This window comes from Rhinolophus ferrumequinum, chromosome 27 (genome assembly GCF_004115265.2).
Source record: "Rhinolophus ferrumequinum isolate MPI-CBG mRhiFer1 chromosome 27, mRhiFer1_v1.p, whole genome shotgun sequence".
NCBI lineage: Eukaryota > Metazoa > Chordata > Mammalia > Chiroptera > Rhinolophidae > Rhinolophus > Rhinolophus ferrumequinum.
In genome coordinates, this window is record NC_046310.1 from 21,319,557 (window position 1) to 21,338,049 (window position 18,493).

The 18,493-nt window shown below is 37.4% G+C and overlaps 1 protein-coding gene across 5 annotated transcripts in view; it reads right to left on the reverse strand.

Annotated features, from left to right (window-relative positions):
- The window catches only part of RYR2 (ryanodine receptor 2), a 572,172-nt gene that overhangs the window by 253,099 nt on the left and 300,580 nt on the right, over nt 1–18,493 (reverse strand). For all 5 annotated transcript variants that reach the window (XM_033099500.1, XM_033099502.1, XM_033099501.1 and 2 more), the window contains 3 exons: nt 14,722–14,905; nt 12,255–12,390; nt 2,662–2,757 (listed from right to left, as the gene is read on the reverse strand). In XM_033099500.1, coding sequence (XP_032955391.1) covers nt 2,662–2,757; nt 12,255–12,390; nt 14,722–14,905 — 416 coding nt within the window. The remainder of the gene's footprint in view (nt 1–2,661; nt 2,758–12,254; nt 12,391–14,721; nt 14,906–18,493) is intronic.

Here is an 18,493-nt window from a genome sequence, read left to right on the forward strand (position 1 = left end):
ATGTACTAGTAATACTGGTCAACTTCACATGATGCAGACTGTGTAAAAACATCTGTCGCGTGGCCCTTTCCAAGGCTCTCTATCACATAAATAGTTAGCTGGGTAGCAGACACTGCAGGGCCCAGCTCACACTCACACCCTCTCCGCTCAGGGAACGCTGCCTGACCTCTGACCGCCAGCTCCTGCTTTGCTAGCATTTGCTCTGCCCACTGTGGCTGCTGGAGGAGCCCCTGGGAGAAGCATCACCAATGAGAGAGAGACCCAGGTTATAAACATCCCAACCCCTATGTTCTATGGTTTCCCAGAATTTCCCAAGGAAAACACTCTGGTTACCTAAAACAGGACCGTGCTTTTCAACACACCCTCGCTGGCCCCTTCTCTACCTGTCGCATGTCCACTCACTTCCCAAACAAACTTGCCCTTCCATCCTTTTCTCAAGGTCTACTGCAGGGGGAACCCCAACTAAGGTAAGCTGTTCCATTAACGCATCCTTTTGCTTTTTTCAAGCCTTCATCAGACTTCTATGTAAATTTGCACAAATTTATTTTGATTTTTGCCCACTGCCTTTTCTGACGGAAATTTAGAATTCACAGAGCCTCATGGCTTTGAGAGACCAGCAGTGCAGGTGGGAGACTGACACGCCGAGCAGAGAGTGTGAGCAATCTCAGACGGAGAGAAAAATAAGATGATGCACTCGCTAAATAATAGTGCATGATTGAAATAAAGGTATATATTTATTTATATAACATACAAATACTATATGAATATATAATATTTATAAATTAATTTATATATAAATGTATGCATGCATATTATTGTTACTGTCTCTATAAAATAAGCAACATTCCAGTTCCTCTAGGAGTATGTTCATTCAAAGCAAAAATGTAACTACAGTAGAGAAGTGTTCAGCGCAAAAGATTTTAGATCCTTAAGAACTAAAAGGCTGCAAGGTATAGTGAAAACTGTTCAAGCCTGATACAAGGGAGCTGGGTTTTCATCTTGGCTATCACAATTAATTCTAGCATCTCAAATCAGTCATTTAAATGTTCTGTGCCTCAGTTTCCTTTCCTCGAAAGTGAGAATGTTAGATTCGGCATTGTCTAAGGGTCCTTCCCACCCCGGACTTTCACTAGGCTTTTTGAGTGAGCACAGGGCTACTTCAGTCATAAGTAGAAGTGCCTGGGACCAACGGCTAGATTGGGAAAAGATAACAGCAAATAGTGATAGGATACGGTGGAATTGTGCCTGTCGGAACGCAGACCATAAACACTAAGACTCCTTGGCTGAGCGTAAAGGATGCTCGGCTCTGTTCTTTCCCTCTCTCGTCTTCTCCTGGCTGTTAGACCAGGGTTAGCACTCTGACCTCAAGCTCACCATGCTCCTCTTTCCAGATACCCTCGGGCCAGGAGAAGGGACCAGCGTGCTTTTTGTATCTACTGGAGCTTGCCACCATTCTGAACACTTTGACCCAAGAATGTATACCATTTTTGCAATCATGGCCATCACCTTGTTACCAGTAATTTGGTCACTTCCTCCCAGGAGTTATTCAATTTTTTCCTTCATTCAATCTAGAGTGCCAGATCGTTCACGTTGTGATACCCTGGAAACCCTCATCTTATAAATCTTGTACCTTTTATTTCAACAATATCCTTCTCTAATCTGTTTCTGCCACCCAACAATCCAGCAATGTCTTAGCACTCATTGTGACTCCAATTTCTCTTCCTTCTACATCAGAAAACTCTGAAATTTTCCTCTGTGACTTAAAACAACACTCCTTGACCACAGCCACCTGTTCTTCTGTCTCTCTATCCATTCAACTCCAACCAAACTGTCCCCAAATGGGTCTTTATCATGCAAAAGTCATGGAATTATTTCTGTATCAACAGGCACTGTCTTAAGAGTGTTAATACATCCATTGATTCATTCATTCAACAAATACTACTAAGCACCTATGAGGCACCAGAAGTACTTGTATGAGAGACACAGAGAAGACAAAGAAGAATGGAATCATGCCCCTCCCTTCAAGTTCATACTAGTGTAGAAGATGGAGAGGAAAAGAAAATAACATAAAGGGTATTAGTGCTACAGAAGGGCAACTAATGAAATACTGCGCCCATGGGCGAAGGGGCAAACAGGTTCAGTGAGGGGTGTTGCTGAGGCCATCGATAGCACCAGGGAGCTCACGTGACCTGAGACTCCCCAGAAAGTCTCCACAACACCAAATGTAAGTAAGATATACGTTAGAGACAGACGTTTCAGGTTTACCACCTACGACTATTTTACTATAACAGAGTGTTGATTAGTATTTACTAAATCCCTGTAAAATAAAATACTGTACTATGTAATTTGGAAAACCATCCCTTTTGTTTATACAGTACATTAGAAGTAATTGATCTGGAAAAGACGGGAACCCTGACTCTGTAGTGGCCGACCGGATTTAACTCTTTTTTAAATGTAAATGAACAAGATACTGTTAGACTGCTTTACAGAAGTAACTAATAAAAATACTATAATATTATCATTAAATAAAATGTCTAATGTATTAAAAGGAAAATATTTACATCACACTGAAGCTCAGAGTTTGTTTTTATGTCTTAAAACACATAAAACAGACGCAAATAGGAATAATATATCATACAAGGAGATAACTGGAAAACATACCAGAAGAAGCTTCCAGTCTTTCCAATCTGCTGATCAACCAGTCGAGGGAGCCAGAAAATTGAGCACAGTTTTTACGATTTCCTCTAATCAGAGCCGCTGCAAAAGAAAAAGCAGATTTCACACTTACGTGATTTCACACTAGTTCAAAACGCAAGGTAAACTAATACTAGATCTAAAATGTTAGATCAAGAACAAAATATCTTTACTTTATATCTAAAACATATACAAATACACACACACACACACACAAACAAAATTGAGACATTAAAAAAAGCACTGCTGTACGAACGAGGACTGAAAACACTGGTCATTAGAAGGGATGTATTCTGAGAAGGTAACAGTTCATCTAGGGAGGCAATAATGAAAGATAATGGAGAAACCAGTGTCCTGGGAGTTCCTTCATTAGGGATCTAATGCCCACTGCTTTTCATTAGCTGTGAGACTAAATTATTTAATTTCCCTAGAGTTTAATTTTCTCACCTATATAATGAAGTTAAGAGCACATCAGTTTTCCTGAAAATGTAACACAAAATACTGGGAGACACAACTACTAACTATAACAGGCATACAAAGAGATACAATGAAATGGTACAAGGGAAACACGTGGGAGGGCCAAAGGCTAATAAGGTGGAAAACCTGTTTTGTTTTTTTCTGTATCTCTTCTTCCTATTTAGAGATTTGCATGCATATCAAGGATTCTGAGAACTTCGGCTATAAAGTCACCTATTTTAACTTTGCTTAACCTAATGTTTTCTATTCTCCTTTAACCAAACAACCCATCTTACATGAAATTCCAATCTCTTTACAATCTGACCTTACAATTTCTTTCAACCCAATTTGTATACGCAATTGAAAACGTTTGATGTTTCACAATCAAATCATTCAATTCTTTCAAGATAAATCTGGTAAATATTTTATGTAAACGCTACACTTACACCCATAAGATGGGTCAGAAACAGTATAACTGTTTCCAAAGGGCTGGTGAGATTTTTATATAATATGGTATTTAATGGGAAACAGATGCTACCACGAAAAGAATCACTATTTAAAATGGATGGATCTTGAGATTATTATGCTAAGTGAAGTCACACAGAAAAAGTAGAGAACTATATGATTTCACTGATATGTGGGATATAAAACTGAAAGCAACAAAGGAACAAGACAAACAAATAAAGAAACAAAAACTCATATACACAAACAATAATTTAGTGGTTACCAGAGGGTAACGGGGGTGGGGGTGGTAGATGAGGGTAAGGGGGATCAAATATATGGTGATAGAAGGAGAACTGACTCTGGGTGGTGAATATACAATGTGATATATAGATAATGTATTATAGAATTGTACACTTGAAACTTATGTAACTTTACTAACCATTGTCACCCTGATAAATTTTAATTAAAAAAAAAAAAAGAAGAATCACTATTTAAAATCTGGTATTGCTAGGAACAGTTTGAGGAACTGACATGTGAGGACACTGCCTGGTCACCTCCTTTTTAACAGCGAAACAGAGGAGACCCTCTAGTGACCGAGCACAATTAAACTTCAAGACTCCTTCACATTTCCTCTTTCTCCCAAAAAAGTTATCTGATGTGAGAGTAAGAAAAGGAATCATGACAGAAAAGACAGGCAGGCTGTATTCTTATAGCTGCATGAGAAGAGCTCTCTGTGCACAGAGTCCCCAGAACCAAGATGAAAAGACGAAAGATAATGCACGCCGCCATCACTGAGATGTTCCTCTCGCCCTGGGACCAGCAGCCCCCAAGAGCCAGCCCCCAGCTACACACACGGTGATGACTGCCAGGGCCGAGTTTCAGGAAGAGACGTGGTAGAGGATGAGGGACCCTATGTGCTCAGTGGGACTTATAGTCTATAAGAATATCTGTTCCTGATTTAGAACAGCAGCCACTCGGGAAAGTATATAGTGAAGGTTTTAAATCTTTATAGAGTCTCATTTGTTTAAAATATAGCTCACTCTTCATTTTACCTCTGGTTTTTACAATTAAAGATATTAAATATCTTCTAGCAGTCAAATGTTACAGATAAGGTGAGTCTTCAAGAAACAAATATCCCTAGGTGGTGAACAAACAATGCAATATATAGATGATGTATTATAGAAATATACACTTGAAACCTGTATAATTTTACTAACCAATGTCACCCCAACAGATTTAATAAAAATTATAAATAAATAAATAGCCTTTTAATAAACCATGGGACATTTAAGAAAATCATACAGTAAGTAAGCCACAAAGAAAACTTCATTAAATACTACAAACAGAAATGGCAGAGACCACATGCTATGACAACAACATATTGAAACTAGAAATGAGTAACAAAAGCAGAAACAAAAATAAAACCCAAGCACTTAAAAAATTTAAACTCTCTCCTAAATAATTTTTGAGTCAATAGGGAATCAGTACCACAATTATCAAATACCTGGGAAATATTAAAAATAGGGCTGCTACCTAAGAAACAGTGGTGGACGGTCAAACTGTGCTCAGGAGAAACTTAATGCAACACTTTAACTGCTAAGCAACACCGTGAAAAGTGTTAACTAAACATTCATTCCTTTCAAAATATAGGGAAAGAACTCCAAATAAATGTAAGTAAAATAGTTAAATAGCAATTAAAGTAGAAATTATTGCGTTAGAAATAGAAGTGATCTATGTAATAAGTTAAAGGAATAGGACTGATCAATATAGTCAAGGGCTTTTAAAAATATGAGCGAAATGCCAACTACTCTGATCAAGAAGAAAGAGAAAAAGGACAAAATTAAAAAGAAAAAGGAATTATAAACCCAGCCACTTTATATATCTCTGTATTGGAACTTTTTAACATTTAGGAAATGTTAATTATTATATATATATATATGTATATGTGTGTGTGTATATATATATATATATATATATATGTGTGTGTGTGTATGTGTATATATATATATATATACACATTCACCAAAACTGACCCAAAACAGGAAAATCTAAATTAAAAAAAAAATCCTAAATAAAATAAACCATGAAGAGTATTAAGAAGTATGTCAAAGAAAAAAATCAAAAAATTTTTTCTATGTTTAAGAAATAAAAATCTTCTGCATTAAACTTCTCCAAAGTAAAGACACCAAGGACACCTCCCTATTCATTTTACAGGACACAGTAAGTGTGGCATCAATGCCTAACAGAGTATGCATATAAGAAAACCAGAGGGCACCCTTACTTATGAATGTAAATCCAAAAATCTTAACAAGAATGGTATTTACAAATCATATTCAGCAGTATATCAGCAACATTAAGTCAAGCAGGGGCGCATTACTCCACTGAGACAGAAATGTACTAGGAAATCTATTAACAAGTCAAAGATGAGTAATAGGAAGGTCTCCATACTCTAAAATGCATATGTTTCTAACAAAAAACATTAACTGAGTAAAACAGAATGCCTACTGTGTGTGTGCACGTGCACAGTATGTTTTACAGATAAATGGAGTGTGTGAATTATTATAATTCAGCAAGTTAGTTAGGAAGAAATCAGTTAAGTGAGTTTCTAAAATAACGGGAAAGTGTAAGAGAAATACAAGAAAGTTCATCACAACAGTTTAAAACTGAGAAATATTGGAAACACCCTGAGTGTGGACTAAGTAAATGATAACACATCCCTTCAGTTGGGTGGTTACATCCACTAAAACCTGATGGTTTACAGTCAGGAAAAGCAGGCCACCATATAGACATCCATGAAAACAATGCTATAAAAGAATACTGAGAGTGTGATTTCATTTTTGTGAAGTAAATGTATAACTCAAAGTTAGTATATGCATAGCATGGAGAAATTATTTTTTAGAACGTTTCTTAGACAATGGGAGCTGCCTTTTGGGGCAATATATCTTGGTAAGTGACTGGGATAGAAACAGAGAAACTGCTCTCCCTGGGTCTAAAAGGAGAATATTCTTATTCCAAAACAGAAGGGAAGATGAATGGAGCTAGGAGGAAAAGAAGGGTCATGTTCTGTGCTATGATCCTCCACAGGGATCCTGTTGACCCAGGACAATAAATCCTGGTTAAAAATCACAAATGCTCAATAAGAACGGCAGTTTATGTGGATCTGTGAGGAGGTGACACTCTGCAGCCGAGATATTACATAGCCTTCGAGAAACAGCCGCCAATAATGAAGAAGTAACGGAAGTGGGAAACAGTGTGACCACGTAACCCCCCCATGTACAGACATCAAAGGGAAGACTTGAGCCCCCCTCAGCCCATCAAACTGGAATTTGGAGCAAGCTAACTAAACCTTCAGCAAGGAGGGCCACAGCCATGCTATGCTGCGTGTGCACGGGCGTGTGCGAAATGTATGATATGTGTATAATGCCGCATAGACATTCAAAGAAATCGGTTTAAAAGACTACACACTAAGATGGGGCGTTAAGTTTAAAAGTCACCTCCACCTTTCTTCTTTGATTATCTAATCTTTATAACAAAGATGCATTCATTTTAAAATTAAATACTATAATAAAGTTACCTGCTTTTCAATAAGAAAAAGGACAAAATGGCATCAATATCTATAGTGGCAACTGCTATCAGATGTCTCAGCGTACCACTCTCATCTCCAAGGACCAATGATAACTGTGTATGGTGCTTCAAACTCCAGACAAACGTCCTTTCCTCAATGCAGGGCAAGCAAGCTAAACCTTAAAGTACTCTTTAATTGCTGGGTAATTGGACGTAAGACAGTTAAGACCTTTCATCCTCTATACATCACTATTTTTCTTCATTTAAGAAATACTGGTGAAGATGTGTCAGGTACTGTAGTTTTCACTGAGAATATGAGCTTGAATAAAATATGAACTTAATACAATGGCTTGCAGGTATTCTTGTAACATATTTTAAGCTCTTTTATATCCGATACTCTGTTTTATTACACCTTTTCACATTGCCTGAAACTTAGAAGATATGCTATTTCCTAATATACTGAATAAGTAACACCCAGTGTCTAATGGAATATCAGTGGTTATGTGTATTTACAAGTTAAGTACTATAAAAACAGTTCTGAGCTAAGCTCTTAAAAAGAGGTGCTCGTTCACTGAGCCAAATGTTTTCATGTTGATGAATTAAATTCCTGAACTTTTATCCAATCAGAATACAAAAAGTGATATTGGCAGTCATTTAAAAAAATTATTATTGCAAAAAATATTCTGTATTTAATATCATAACATCCCTGTGTCCTCCGGCTTTGGTGTCTTCAAACTCTAAGACTCACTATTTCTCAAAATAGTCATAGAATCAAAAAATCACCAATGAACTGAGATGCAAAAACCTTCTAAGAAAACTCTCACTTTTACAACTTACTCAGCAAATACCGATGGCCTGCTTTGTACCATGCCCTGTCCTAGGTGCTGGAGATAAAGCAGGAAACCAAATAATGTTCCCTCTAGAAGTTCACACTCAAAGCTTAAAAATACAAAGTGAACAGGCCTTGAACAGCACAGACCAATGAGGGGCCAACAGAACCAGAAAGATGTTTTCAATTTTTAGACTAACAAGTAGATACTCCTAAGTCTTAAAAACCATTAAAAAGAAAAAAAAAAGAAAAAAGAAACAAAACCCAGAATGTTGCTGAAGACTGGAGTGTAGTGACACGGCAACTTCTTGGAGAGCTTGCAGGGCTGCTCCTGCAGGTGGAGATGGCTCCTTTGCAGCTTTGCGGCTTTGATGGCTCCTGCCTAGAAGTGACCAGGGTGAGAGACTCACTGACTGCTTTGAGTGGATTGGCCTACATGACTGCATTGGACCAAGAACACATGAAGGTTTCCCATGGGTTGTGGAGAGACAGCGCCCCTGTGGGATCACCCTGAGTCCATCCAGTGTGATCATCAGGAAAGTAGGAGACTCCAGGAAAGAGCTGGAGGGAGACCACTAGCTGCTTCTGGGAAGGACCTGCCAACAGCCACCCAACAGCCACCCAGAAGAGAGGACCTGCCAACAGCCACCCAGAACAGAGCTGCGGTGGCCCTGTCACAAGAACAGGGATGTACCTGAGAACTTCCAACATGCCCACCAGAGAAAGTCAGCCCTCAGCCACTGCCAGGACCCAGGATGATGCCCCCTGAGCAGACGGCATGCCTCCACACAACCAGCTCAGAGCTGCGCCGTCTCCTCTCCTCCATCTCCACCTTTATCAGGAGGCAAACCAACTTTCTTGTGGAAAAGGTAAAAAGAGACAGCAGCATGTCTATGCTCACAGCTCACAGTGGAGCCGACTCAAAGGCAGGTAGCTGTGATTCCAGAGTCTGGCTATGCTGCCCCCAGACCACAATCTCCTGCTGTTTGAATCCCCCTTACCTAGAAAAAATAAGAAGAGGGAAGATCCGGGTAGTGTATAAGCAGATTAAGAAGGTAGGTATCTCACAAAATTGCTTATAAAATCAATTTCCATTAACAATATACTAATGACTGTCATTTCATAGACATAAGATTACCACCAAGTTGGAAAAAAATAATGTGTCTTGCGTATAAAATGTCTGGAGAACGAGAAAGGAAATATCTGTATGCACAAATGCAGAATAAGACCTGATATGCCCACGTCTGAAGCTAACACCCTTCATTTTCATCTCTCGCCTGCCTTCCCCCAGTGGCTTACAGAATTAGGAAGATCTGCCTTCCCACGTCCCTGGGGAATGATCTGAATATGCCAAATCCTTAATTGCTGTACCCTCTGACAATCTTTAAGGACTCAGAAACTGGAAACTTCTGGCATACTAAAAAAAACCCCAGCAGTTTACCCTGTTTGTTTCATACTTTGAATCTTTATAAAATTAGCATTATAAAGTTTGCCGAAGAGCCATTTCTCAGACATCTTTAGAAAACCATCCTGGCTGGCAAGTCACCTGCAGATTAACTGTGTGGCTGTTGGAAAAGATGGATGAGCACGTGCCACAGCAATGCCTCTCAAACCACGGGTATCGCTGCCTAGTACACACTTCGGTCCTCCAGATGGCAGGCTCACAAATCTCATAAATCAAAATCATCAATTATGTCAATTCCTACCTAAAACACATATTAAACAGATCCATTTGATATATTTGAAAGTTGTTATAGATTACTATTCCTGCCTTCTTCTCCCTTTTCCCCACGCTAAATAAAAACACTGAAGAAAAAGAAGGTGCCCTGTTTCACATGCAACCCCAGGAGAGAACCTATTGTTTCCTTATTTGGAAGAATGGGGAGGAGGCTTGACGGAACTGGAGTTAATGATACTTGAACCAAACTTTTTGATAGCTGGGTAAATGACAGATAAAATATCGTACTGAACTCCAATTGTTGATGCAGATCCGAGACTTTTCCAGCCAAAGTGAAGTAAGTATAGGTGGCCGCCTATCTTATGTTCACGCTGATTTCAGTAAAAACCGTTGTCAGAGATGGTGCTTAAGTCAACATAAGATTTGCATTCATTTATTTTTTTCTAAGAATGAAATCAGTGTTCAGTATTATCAAAACAGAAAATCAAGAGTAGTCAAAGGAAGATTTAAACTACAAAATTTCTCATAATTCTATTTACTGGAAACCACCATTAAAACTACCATGTGTACACATATACAGAGAGTGTACTGACATATAAATATTCTGTTTATTCACTGAACTCTCTATCACTACACACTTATGTTAACTGCTTTTTTCAATTATGAAAGTAATGCATATAAATAGATCAAGAAAAAAATATGTAATAGAACACATAGAAAACTAAAAGATCTCTCTCGCAAGAGGCAGCCACCTAGCAGTTTTCTGTGGACCCTTTCAGAAATGTCCAGTGAATGCACAAGAATGTATCTTTCTCTACATATTTTTAATTTTATGTCATTGGACTCTTACTAAGCATACAGTAAGCATCTTGCTTTTTCTTTTCACTTAAGACCATGTCCTAGATTGCCAGGCTAAAAAGAACATCCATCTAGCCTGTTTCATACAATTGTCCAAATGACACATTTATCTCAATTTTCAGTGATGACACAGGATTACACCACAGGTACACTATTACTGATGTAACCAATCTCCTGTTGATAGAAAAATTGTTTTCAATTGTATGCTATTTATAAACAATTTTACAGTGGACATCCTTCCCACCCTTGTACAAATACATCTCTAGAATACATTCTTAAAGTAGAATTTCTGAGAGTAAAAAGGTACATACATTTAAAGTTTCATGCATATTGCCAACTGACGTTTGTTTTTTTATTGTTGTCAATTTACGTTCCCACTAAAAATATATTACCCAACAGTTTCCCCAATGATGGGTATTCTCAACATTTTTTATCAGTTTGCGTTGATGCATTCTATTATTTTCAATTGAACGCATCCTAATAGATACATCATTTCACCTACAACCACAGCTTCTTCTCTCTCCATTTGAATGGGTGAATTATTGAAAAGTCACATTTCTGGCCACATTTCTATAACCATCAAACCAGAGAAACAATTCTGATGAGGAACTGTGCTCACAGCTACCGAGCTCCCAGCATTTTGTAGAGCTTATTACTGCGACTTTAATAATCAGGATCTAAACTAATCAGACTTGATCCCCAAAGAACTCTGTGAGTTAAAGAGAACCCAGGCTTGAAGGGTAAGTAGCCCAGAAGGAGAAAACTGAAGGGTTGACTCGCTGGAATAGACTTGTTCCATGATTACAGGAAAATCATTATAATTCTCTTTGTACACTGTAATTAGTCATGGGTACATGACCACACCGGCCTGTCAAAGGGAATAACTAACAGATTATGAAAAGAGTTGATATGAAAATACAAATGAAATGCAAATTATCTAGACTTCTCTACGACAATATTCTCTCTGTACATAACCTTTCTACCCTCAAACACACAGAGATAAGGCACTTGTTCACCTAAAGCATCTATGTGCCACAGGAATGAATCTGGAGTTGTGACAACATGTGCAGGTGTCAAATGTCCCCTTCATATTGTTCTGTGAGGACAGGGACTCAAGGTATTATCACCAAAAATACTGATATTCTGGCTACGTCCATCCATTGTTCTGAGAAATAAACTGTCCCTCTTTATCCTAACTTCAGGTTAACACACTTGCTCACACATAGGGTGAAATCTGAGACCCTTCACAATCCTTGACGAGAGACAAGTAGAAGCTACAAGAATTGCCCAGGCCAAAAATAACATAGACCTAAATACGCACAGAGCCAACAGGGATGCAGCATAAGTCACGGCCAGGGTCCCTTGATGTTTGTCAAGCTACTTGGAAGCTGCAAATGCAGATGTCAGAACGAGAGAAGACTGGGGAGATCCCTGACGAGATGGGACAGAGGGGGCGTCAGAGGGGCTCTTGTGGGACTCACTTCAGAATCAAAAAGGGAGTATTTACAGCACATCCACCCAGAGGCCCCACCTACCCTGGATGACCGTCCTCCCTTAACCAAAGACAAGTCTACCACTCCGGCCATTTCATTTTTAGAGCTGGATTTAATGCAGTTCGCGAAGGTAAACACTGACAGCCTCAAGTCAGAAGCACGTTATAACACCTCTGTGTTATGTGATCATTTTAAATAGACATAAACAGTTGTCTTGAAAACCCCTCACACTTCTTACCTAGCAATTCATACAGAGAATTGAGGATTGATTTCCAGGCATCCCCGGCCTCTCTCCCAGCGACATCTGCAAAGTGGGCAGCGCTGCTGTAGACGTGCAGCCTATCGATGCACTCAAGCACGAGGCTGATCATCCCCTGGGAGGCGAGAGAAAACACCGTCAGGAAAGCAGTTCTGCGCACGCACACAACGCTCATTTAAAAAAAAAAAAAAAAAAAAAAAAAAAAAAAAAAAAAAAAAAAAAAACCTGGCTTAAAGTAGGTCTGTCAATCATTAAGAAAATTAAGATCATTTATTGACAGGACAGGAAGAAACTATCATTTCGTCCTGTATGTGAAAAAAGAAAATGCTCCTGAAATAATTCAAGCGGTTTTGAAATCCTGACAGCTATTCTCAAATAGAAGCAGAAGAACAAATGAAAGCACGTATTTCATACTTACATCTGCAAGGTTTAAGACTAGATTAATGAGTCAGTCCTAATAATACTGTAAGTAAGTGAAGAGGCTCGGAGTATGCTACCCAGAAACATGGCACTTTGGCCTAAGGACTATTTTGAACTGAAGACAACTGAGGAAAAGCAAACAAGAAAAATCTTCTGTCCTTCCTTCTTCTCTCCCCCAGGAAGGGCAGGACAAGGCCAAAGTCTTATCAATAAGCAGAGCGGAGTGTACATAGTAAACTGACAACCTTTACTAACTAACTGTTATCTTCTTTTAGTTTCCCCCATACAGATACCTTCCTAGACTTTGCTGCCTCTAGAAGCGCAAAATCCCTTTCCTTTGCCTGATCATTTCTCTACATATTTACTGTTCTTTTGTTAAAATGCTATATAAGCCCACTCCTTGGAGTTAGTCATTACCGATTGCTCCTGTGCATATGCAGGACACATGTGTTAATGAACTTCCATTTGTTCTCTTGCAAACTGTCCCTTGTGAGTCTAATTTGCAGGGCCACAGACAATGAAGCTAAGATGAGTAGAGAAAAGCTATTTTTCTCCCTGTCCCATAGAAGCATAAGAGCACGTCCTTATTCTCAGGGACGCCATCATCATCATCATCATCATCATCATCATTTTACTTTGAATATTAAATTACAGATCCAATAAATCAAAGAGAAGCTCTTGAAAAGAGATATTTCAAGCAAATCAAAGATTCACTCTAGAGCTTTGTAAGATGCTGTCTAAATCTGAAATTATGCTTTTATTATTGTTAGATCAAGGTTGTCAAAATGAGGCAAAGTACAAGAAAGGAAGAGCTCAGCGAGTTGACTAATCAAATTAACTTATTTCACTCCAAGAATTCATAGAGCTGAGAACATTTCTAGGTCCCCATCCATATTGCCTTATATGAAAAATTGAAGAAAAATAAAATTAACACAAATCAGTATTTCAAATTGTCACAGCCCAATATTTCATTTTAGTTTCACTAGATATTAAATTAATGCAGTATAGTCTAACAATTTGGCATATCTATAAAGAAAAGGTCCCATACACTACTCCCTGTTGTTGGTACTGGTTTATGCTGACATTTCCTATGCATTCATGTCACCATGGTCTTTAGATAGGTCACTTCTTTTGTATAAACATGGAAAAGTCCTCAAAAATTCATGTCAGTTTCAAAGGCTTTAGCTGGAAAATTAGGAAACAGTTTTAAAACTAGAAGAACATAAAATCAGGGATTATGGGAACTCAGCAATGTCCTGTAAACACTTTCTTAGATACTTTTGCTCAGAGAAATCCATTATTCCACACACAGAGGCACTGGGAAGAATGGGACACTTGCTCGGCTGGCCTGATTTGCCAACTCAGCTCTGACACCCTCCAAATTAAACTCTGGAACATGTGGCACTAGTTCTGATATTCCATTAGCACTACTGGACATATTACACGGTCCTTCTGTTATTCTGTAAAACACAACACTTGAGCTCTTTGGAGCAGCAGAACTTTTGTGAAATAAAATCATACATGGAGACTTAACACATGCAAAAGGAAGAAGTGGGGTTTTTTAGTCCAAGCAGGGCTCTGGGGCTGTGCCTCCCAGGTGACCCTCTCCTGGACAGCTCCCATCCCCGAAACAAAGGGCCCTGTGATCTGAGGCAACTCCAAGGAGCCCTGAAAAACCTGCTGGACAGTTTGAAAACTCTCATGATTGCCAAACCTGTATTTATTTAGACATGTTCAGAGTCTGTTTTTATATAACGAACATGAAACCAACTGCAGTGCAACGAATGATCAGTGTGATGGCTGAGCAGACCGTAAAATAATATCTCCTTTGCCGGGGAGGGGCGCGTTCCATACTCACTGATAGAGAAACAAAAACAATTGCAGGGTTCTCCAAGGCCCGGTTCCCTTGGACAGTAGCATGCCTGCTTCGCTAGACCTCAAAATGCAACATGTCGGACCGAGAATCTTCCCACCACGAAGTTTCTTTCCAACGACAGAACAGACATCGGTGTGGGGAGAAACCCACCTCTTCCTGGAAGAGATTCTGCCGGTTCTTCAGAGCCCTCAGTCTGTTCTGCTTGTCTTCATGCTCCAGGTGTTCCCCTGGCGGGTGGAGGTAGCCTATCAGGTCCTGCAGGCTGAGACTGACAGACTCTATGGGCAAGTCCACTGTGGCAACCTTCGCTTTTTTACTGAGAGCATCAAGGCCCCTAAAATAAACAGGAAACATTTCTCTACATCAGCAATTCACAATTTGAGGTACTAATTTTTAGTTTATAGATGATTTGAAGCACTACTCTCTCTCCCTACACCACTGTAAAAAGAACACATAAGAAAAGTTCTAGATTTCCTGAAACAGCAATAATGAATATATTCAAATGAGAAATCATATATTCTTTCATGCAGACATAATGCTATATTAAAAACATCAGTATCGAGAGAAACTCATCTAGAGAAAAACCTGAAGGGCCTAGAGGATCAATTCGTACAAAATCAATGGTCTAAATCTTTAGAAACCAACCAATTTTCATTCGAAAGCCCTACGTACTTTATGGTTTAAGATGCAACTTCCCAGATTCATAATTCTGACATTTACTAGCTGTTGTGTTTTGTTTTTGAAATAAGATTTTAATTGCTATGTTATCATTGACACTCACTGCATTCTGTTTAATTCCTTCCAGTTTACAAATATATTCTAATGACCTTAATTCAGAAAATCCACTTATTTGTCAGGAAATAATATATTAAAATGCTTTTCTAATACCTGAAAGAAATGTATTTAAAATTGAATTTAGAAATGACATGATGTTGCATTTTCCAGCCTTTGAGGGAAAACATATTACTGGCAGTAAATGTGATAATTTGTTGAACTTTCTGAGATTCTGAGTTTTAAAACTCAAGCTTTGAGTGTTTCTGGAAAGAACTTGAACACATGGTGTTTATAAATCAAAATTTTTCCAAAATCAAAAGTTTATTAAAACATATACAACACACACCATAAAGGAATGAAAGAATGCCTATGCTAAAGTTGATATAATAATATTCACATTCGTTATGATAAAATTTAATGTATAAAAATATTATACTTCCTTTCCTGCTCTCTGCATCAGCAAAATTATACAGCAATATTTTATTCCAAGGAAATGTTTCTGGCTAATTATCTGACAGTACTGGAAATTACATTTTTGAAAACAATAACAGCCTTATAACTGAGTATTAGCTTACCTTCGAACTTTATGATGCTGAAAAGTATTATTTAAAATGTATCATAATTTACATAAACTTACTGATAATTTTGGAATATTTGACCTCATCCTCAAAACGGAAATAGTAAAACTGCATGACTATTCTAAAGTTTTGCCTGAAATTTCAAATCAATTACATCAATGGAATTCATCTGTTACCTAGTGTGATCATCTCTATACGTTTTTGAATGCCCAAAAAGCAACAGAAATGACTTTTCAGAAAATAATTTTTTCTCCTGGTTTAAAATGAAAATTCATATGCAATGAAATATTTCTTTTGTAAACGTTTTATCCTACTAACTCTAGTTGAATGATAAATACATTTATAACAAAGTCACACTCAACTCTCATCACACTAAAATGAAGGAATTTAAGTGATTCAAATATAATGTCTACATTTTAAAACTTAAAGAGAAACAATAGTAAATGTCAGTTTTTAGGTTATTAAGTTGAATATATCTGCTATCAGAAATATAACCATTTCATTACTCTCTAGGCGAAGCTGCTTCTCAGACGAATGCTGAAACTCTAAAATTGTTAATTATACCAAGTTTTAGAACTTCCATCTAATATAGAGATATTTGTCATCTAAATTTATTAAAGACAAAAAAATGAAGAGAAAATAATTAGGGAAAACTAAAGGTGGTACTAGAACCACACTATGTCAGAGCAAAAATTAAAGCCCTGAATTCCATCTTTATATTTTGTAATTTGAAGATTAAGCCATATCACTACCTAACAGACACAGATTCCTCCCTTCTCCCATTTACTTCCAGAATACATTTATTAACATACCTAGAGGGAGAAATGGTTTTATACGTGTGTTTGTGTGTGTGTGTGTGTGTGTATACATATACATGTGTGTATGTGTCTGTGTATATATATCTATATATACATATATAGATATATATAATAGTTCAATAATAGTTCAGTAATATTGAGCATATATATATACACACACACACACACACACACACAGATACATACACACACATATATATGTATGTATTTTACAGTCCATAAAAATAGACTCCCTTCCCCTATACACAACACTAACGCAAACACACATACAAACCCCACTACCACTACCGTGACCTGGGAGAGAGACACAAGAAAAGTGTCATAACAAAAACTAAATCATCTTGACTTTCACTCTAAGAAGTAAAAAAAGAGATGTCTGCATACACATTTCTAAAATGAGGCCCTTCATAGTAAATATATCCACATTAATAAAATGGATACTTAAAAATAATTTACTTTGAAAACTACAGGAATACAAATGTTGTAAAGATATTGAAATTTTAAAGATTTTGGTGCTTTCATGAATATGACAGAAAAATAAAATTATTTTACTTAAAATAACATGCCCTTTACAATGTTCTAGAATCATGTAAAACTTTTCAAAGTTTCTGAGACATATCAAAAGTTTGTATAAATTCAGGACTTCTAATAGTTCAGTAATACTGAGCATATAAGTAAAACCGGCATACGATATGTGGAAATATAAATAAACAAGATGAATTAATAATATAACTAATGGGTAAATATTCTAGAAAGAAAATAAAAATACAAAACTTAATTAAAATTTAATATTTGAACAAGTAATGCACAATTAAAGTCAGTTAAGTGTAAGAGAAGGTAACAGACTCATTATGTTCCTCCAGGGCATTTGTTAGGAGGCCACAGGAGAAACAGACACTTAAAAGTAGATGCCAGATAATTCAGGAAAAGATGGTAATTTAGTGATGGGTTTGTAACAAGAAACCTAAAGTAAAAAATATACATATATAAATATAGCAAAACAGACCTGGCAGAGGCCATGGACTACATTTACTGAGGAAACTTGGAATCTCATCGTAAAGTAAGAATTGCATCAGCTACACTTGAGTTTCTTTTGGCCAAAAGAAAGTAACAGTGACAGGATTCACTCTCTCTGAACACACACCTCCCCCACCTTACTCCCCACAAAACAGACAACATATTGGGGGAAAAACACATTTCAAGACACTGATATCAAAGAATAAAGGACATGAATGCCTGAGAGAGAAGAAACAAACAAGGTGAGTCGTACAATTGCCCTAGTTCACTGACTTGGGACAATTTCTAGGCCATAGGTAGGCAGGTGAGCACGAAGACCCCCTGAGTTGTTTGCACACAGTCTTTGGTTTTATAAAAGTATGCACACAATGCACACATATACAGAGTGCAATGGTTTATAAAAGAAACAATAGTTAAGTGAATATTTATATAATCTTGGGTGGTGAAGGTCTTTATATGCTGTAAAACCAAAACACGATTTATTGAGTAAACTACAATGGCAAAAGAAACACCTTAAAATTAGTTTTCAAACCAATAAATTAGGAAAATATTTGCAATTTATATATGGTGACAGAAAATTTAAATCTCTAACATAACACAAGCTCAAAACAGCCTAATAGAAATATTAATAATTAATAGGGTAAACCACAAAAGAAAATGAAGAAATCTAGTCAACAAACAGGAAATATACCCTTTTCACAGTTCTCAAATAAATGCAAATTTAAAAAAATAATT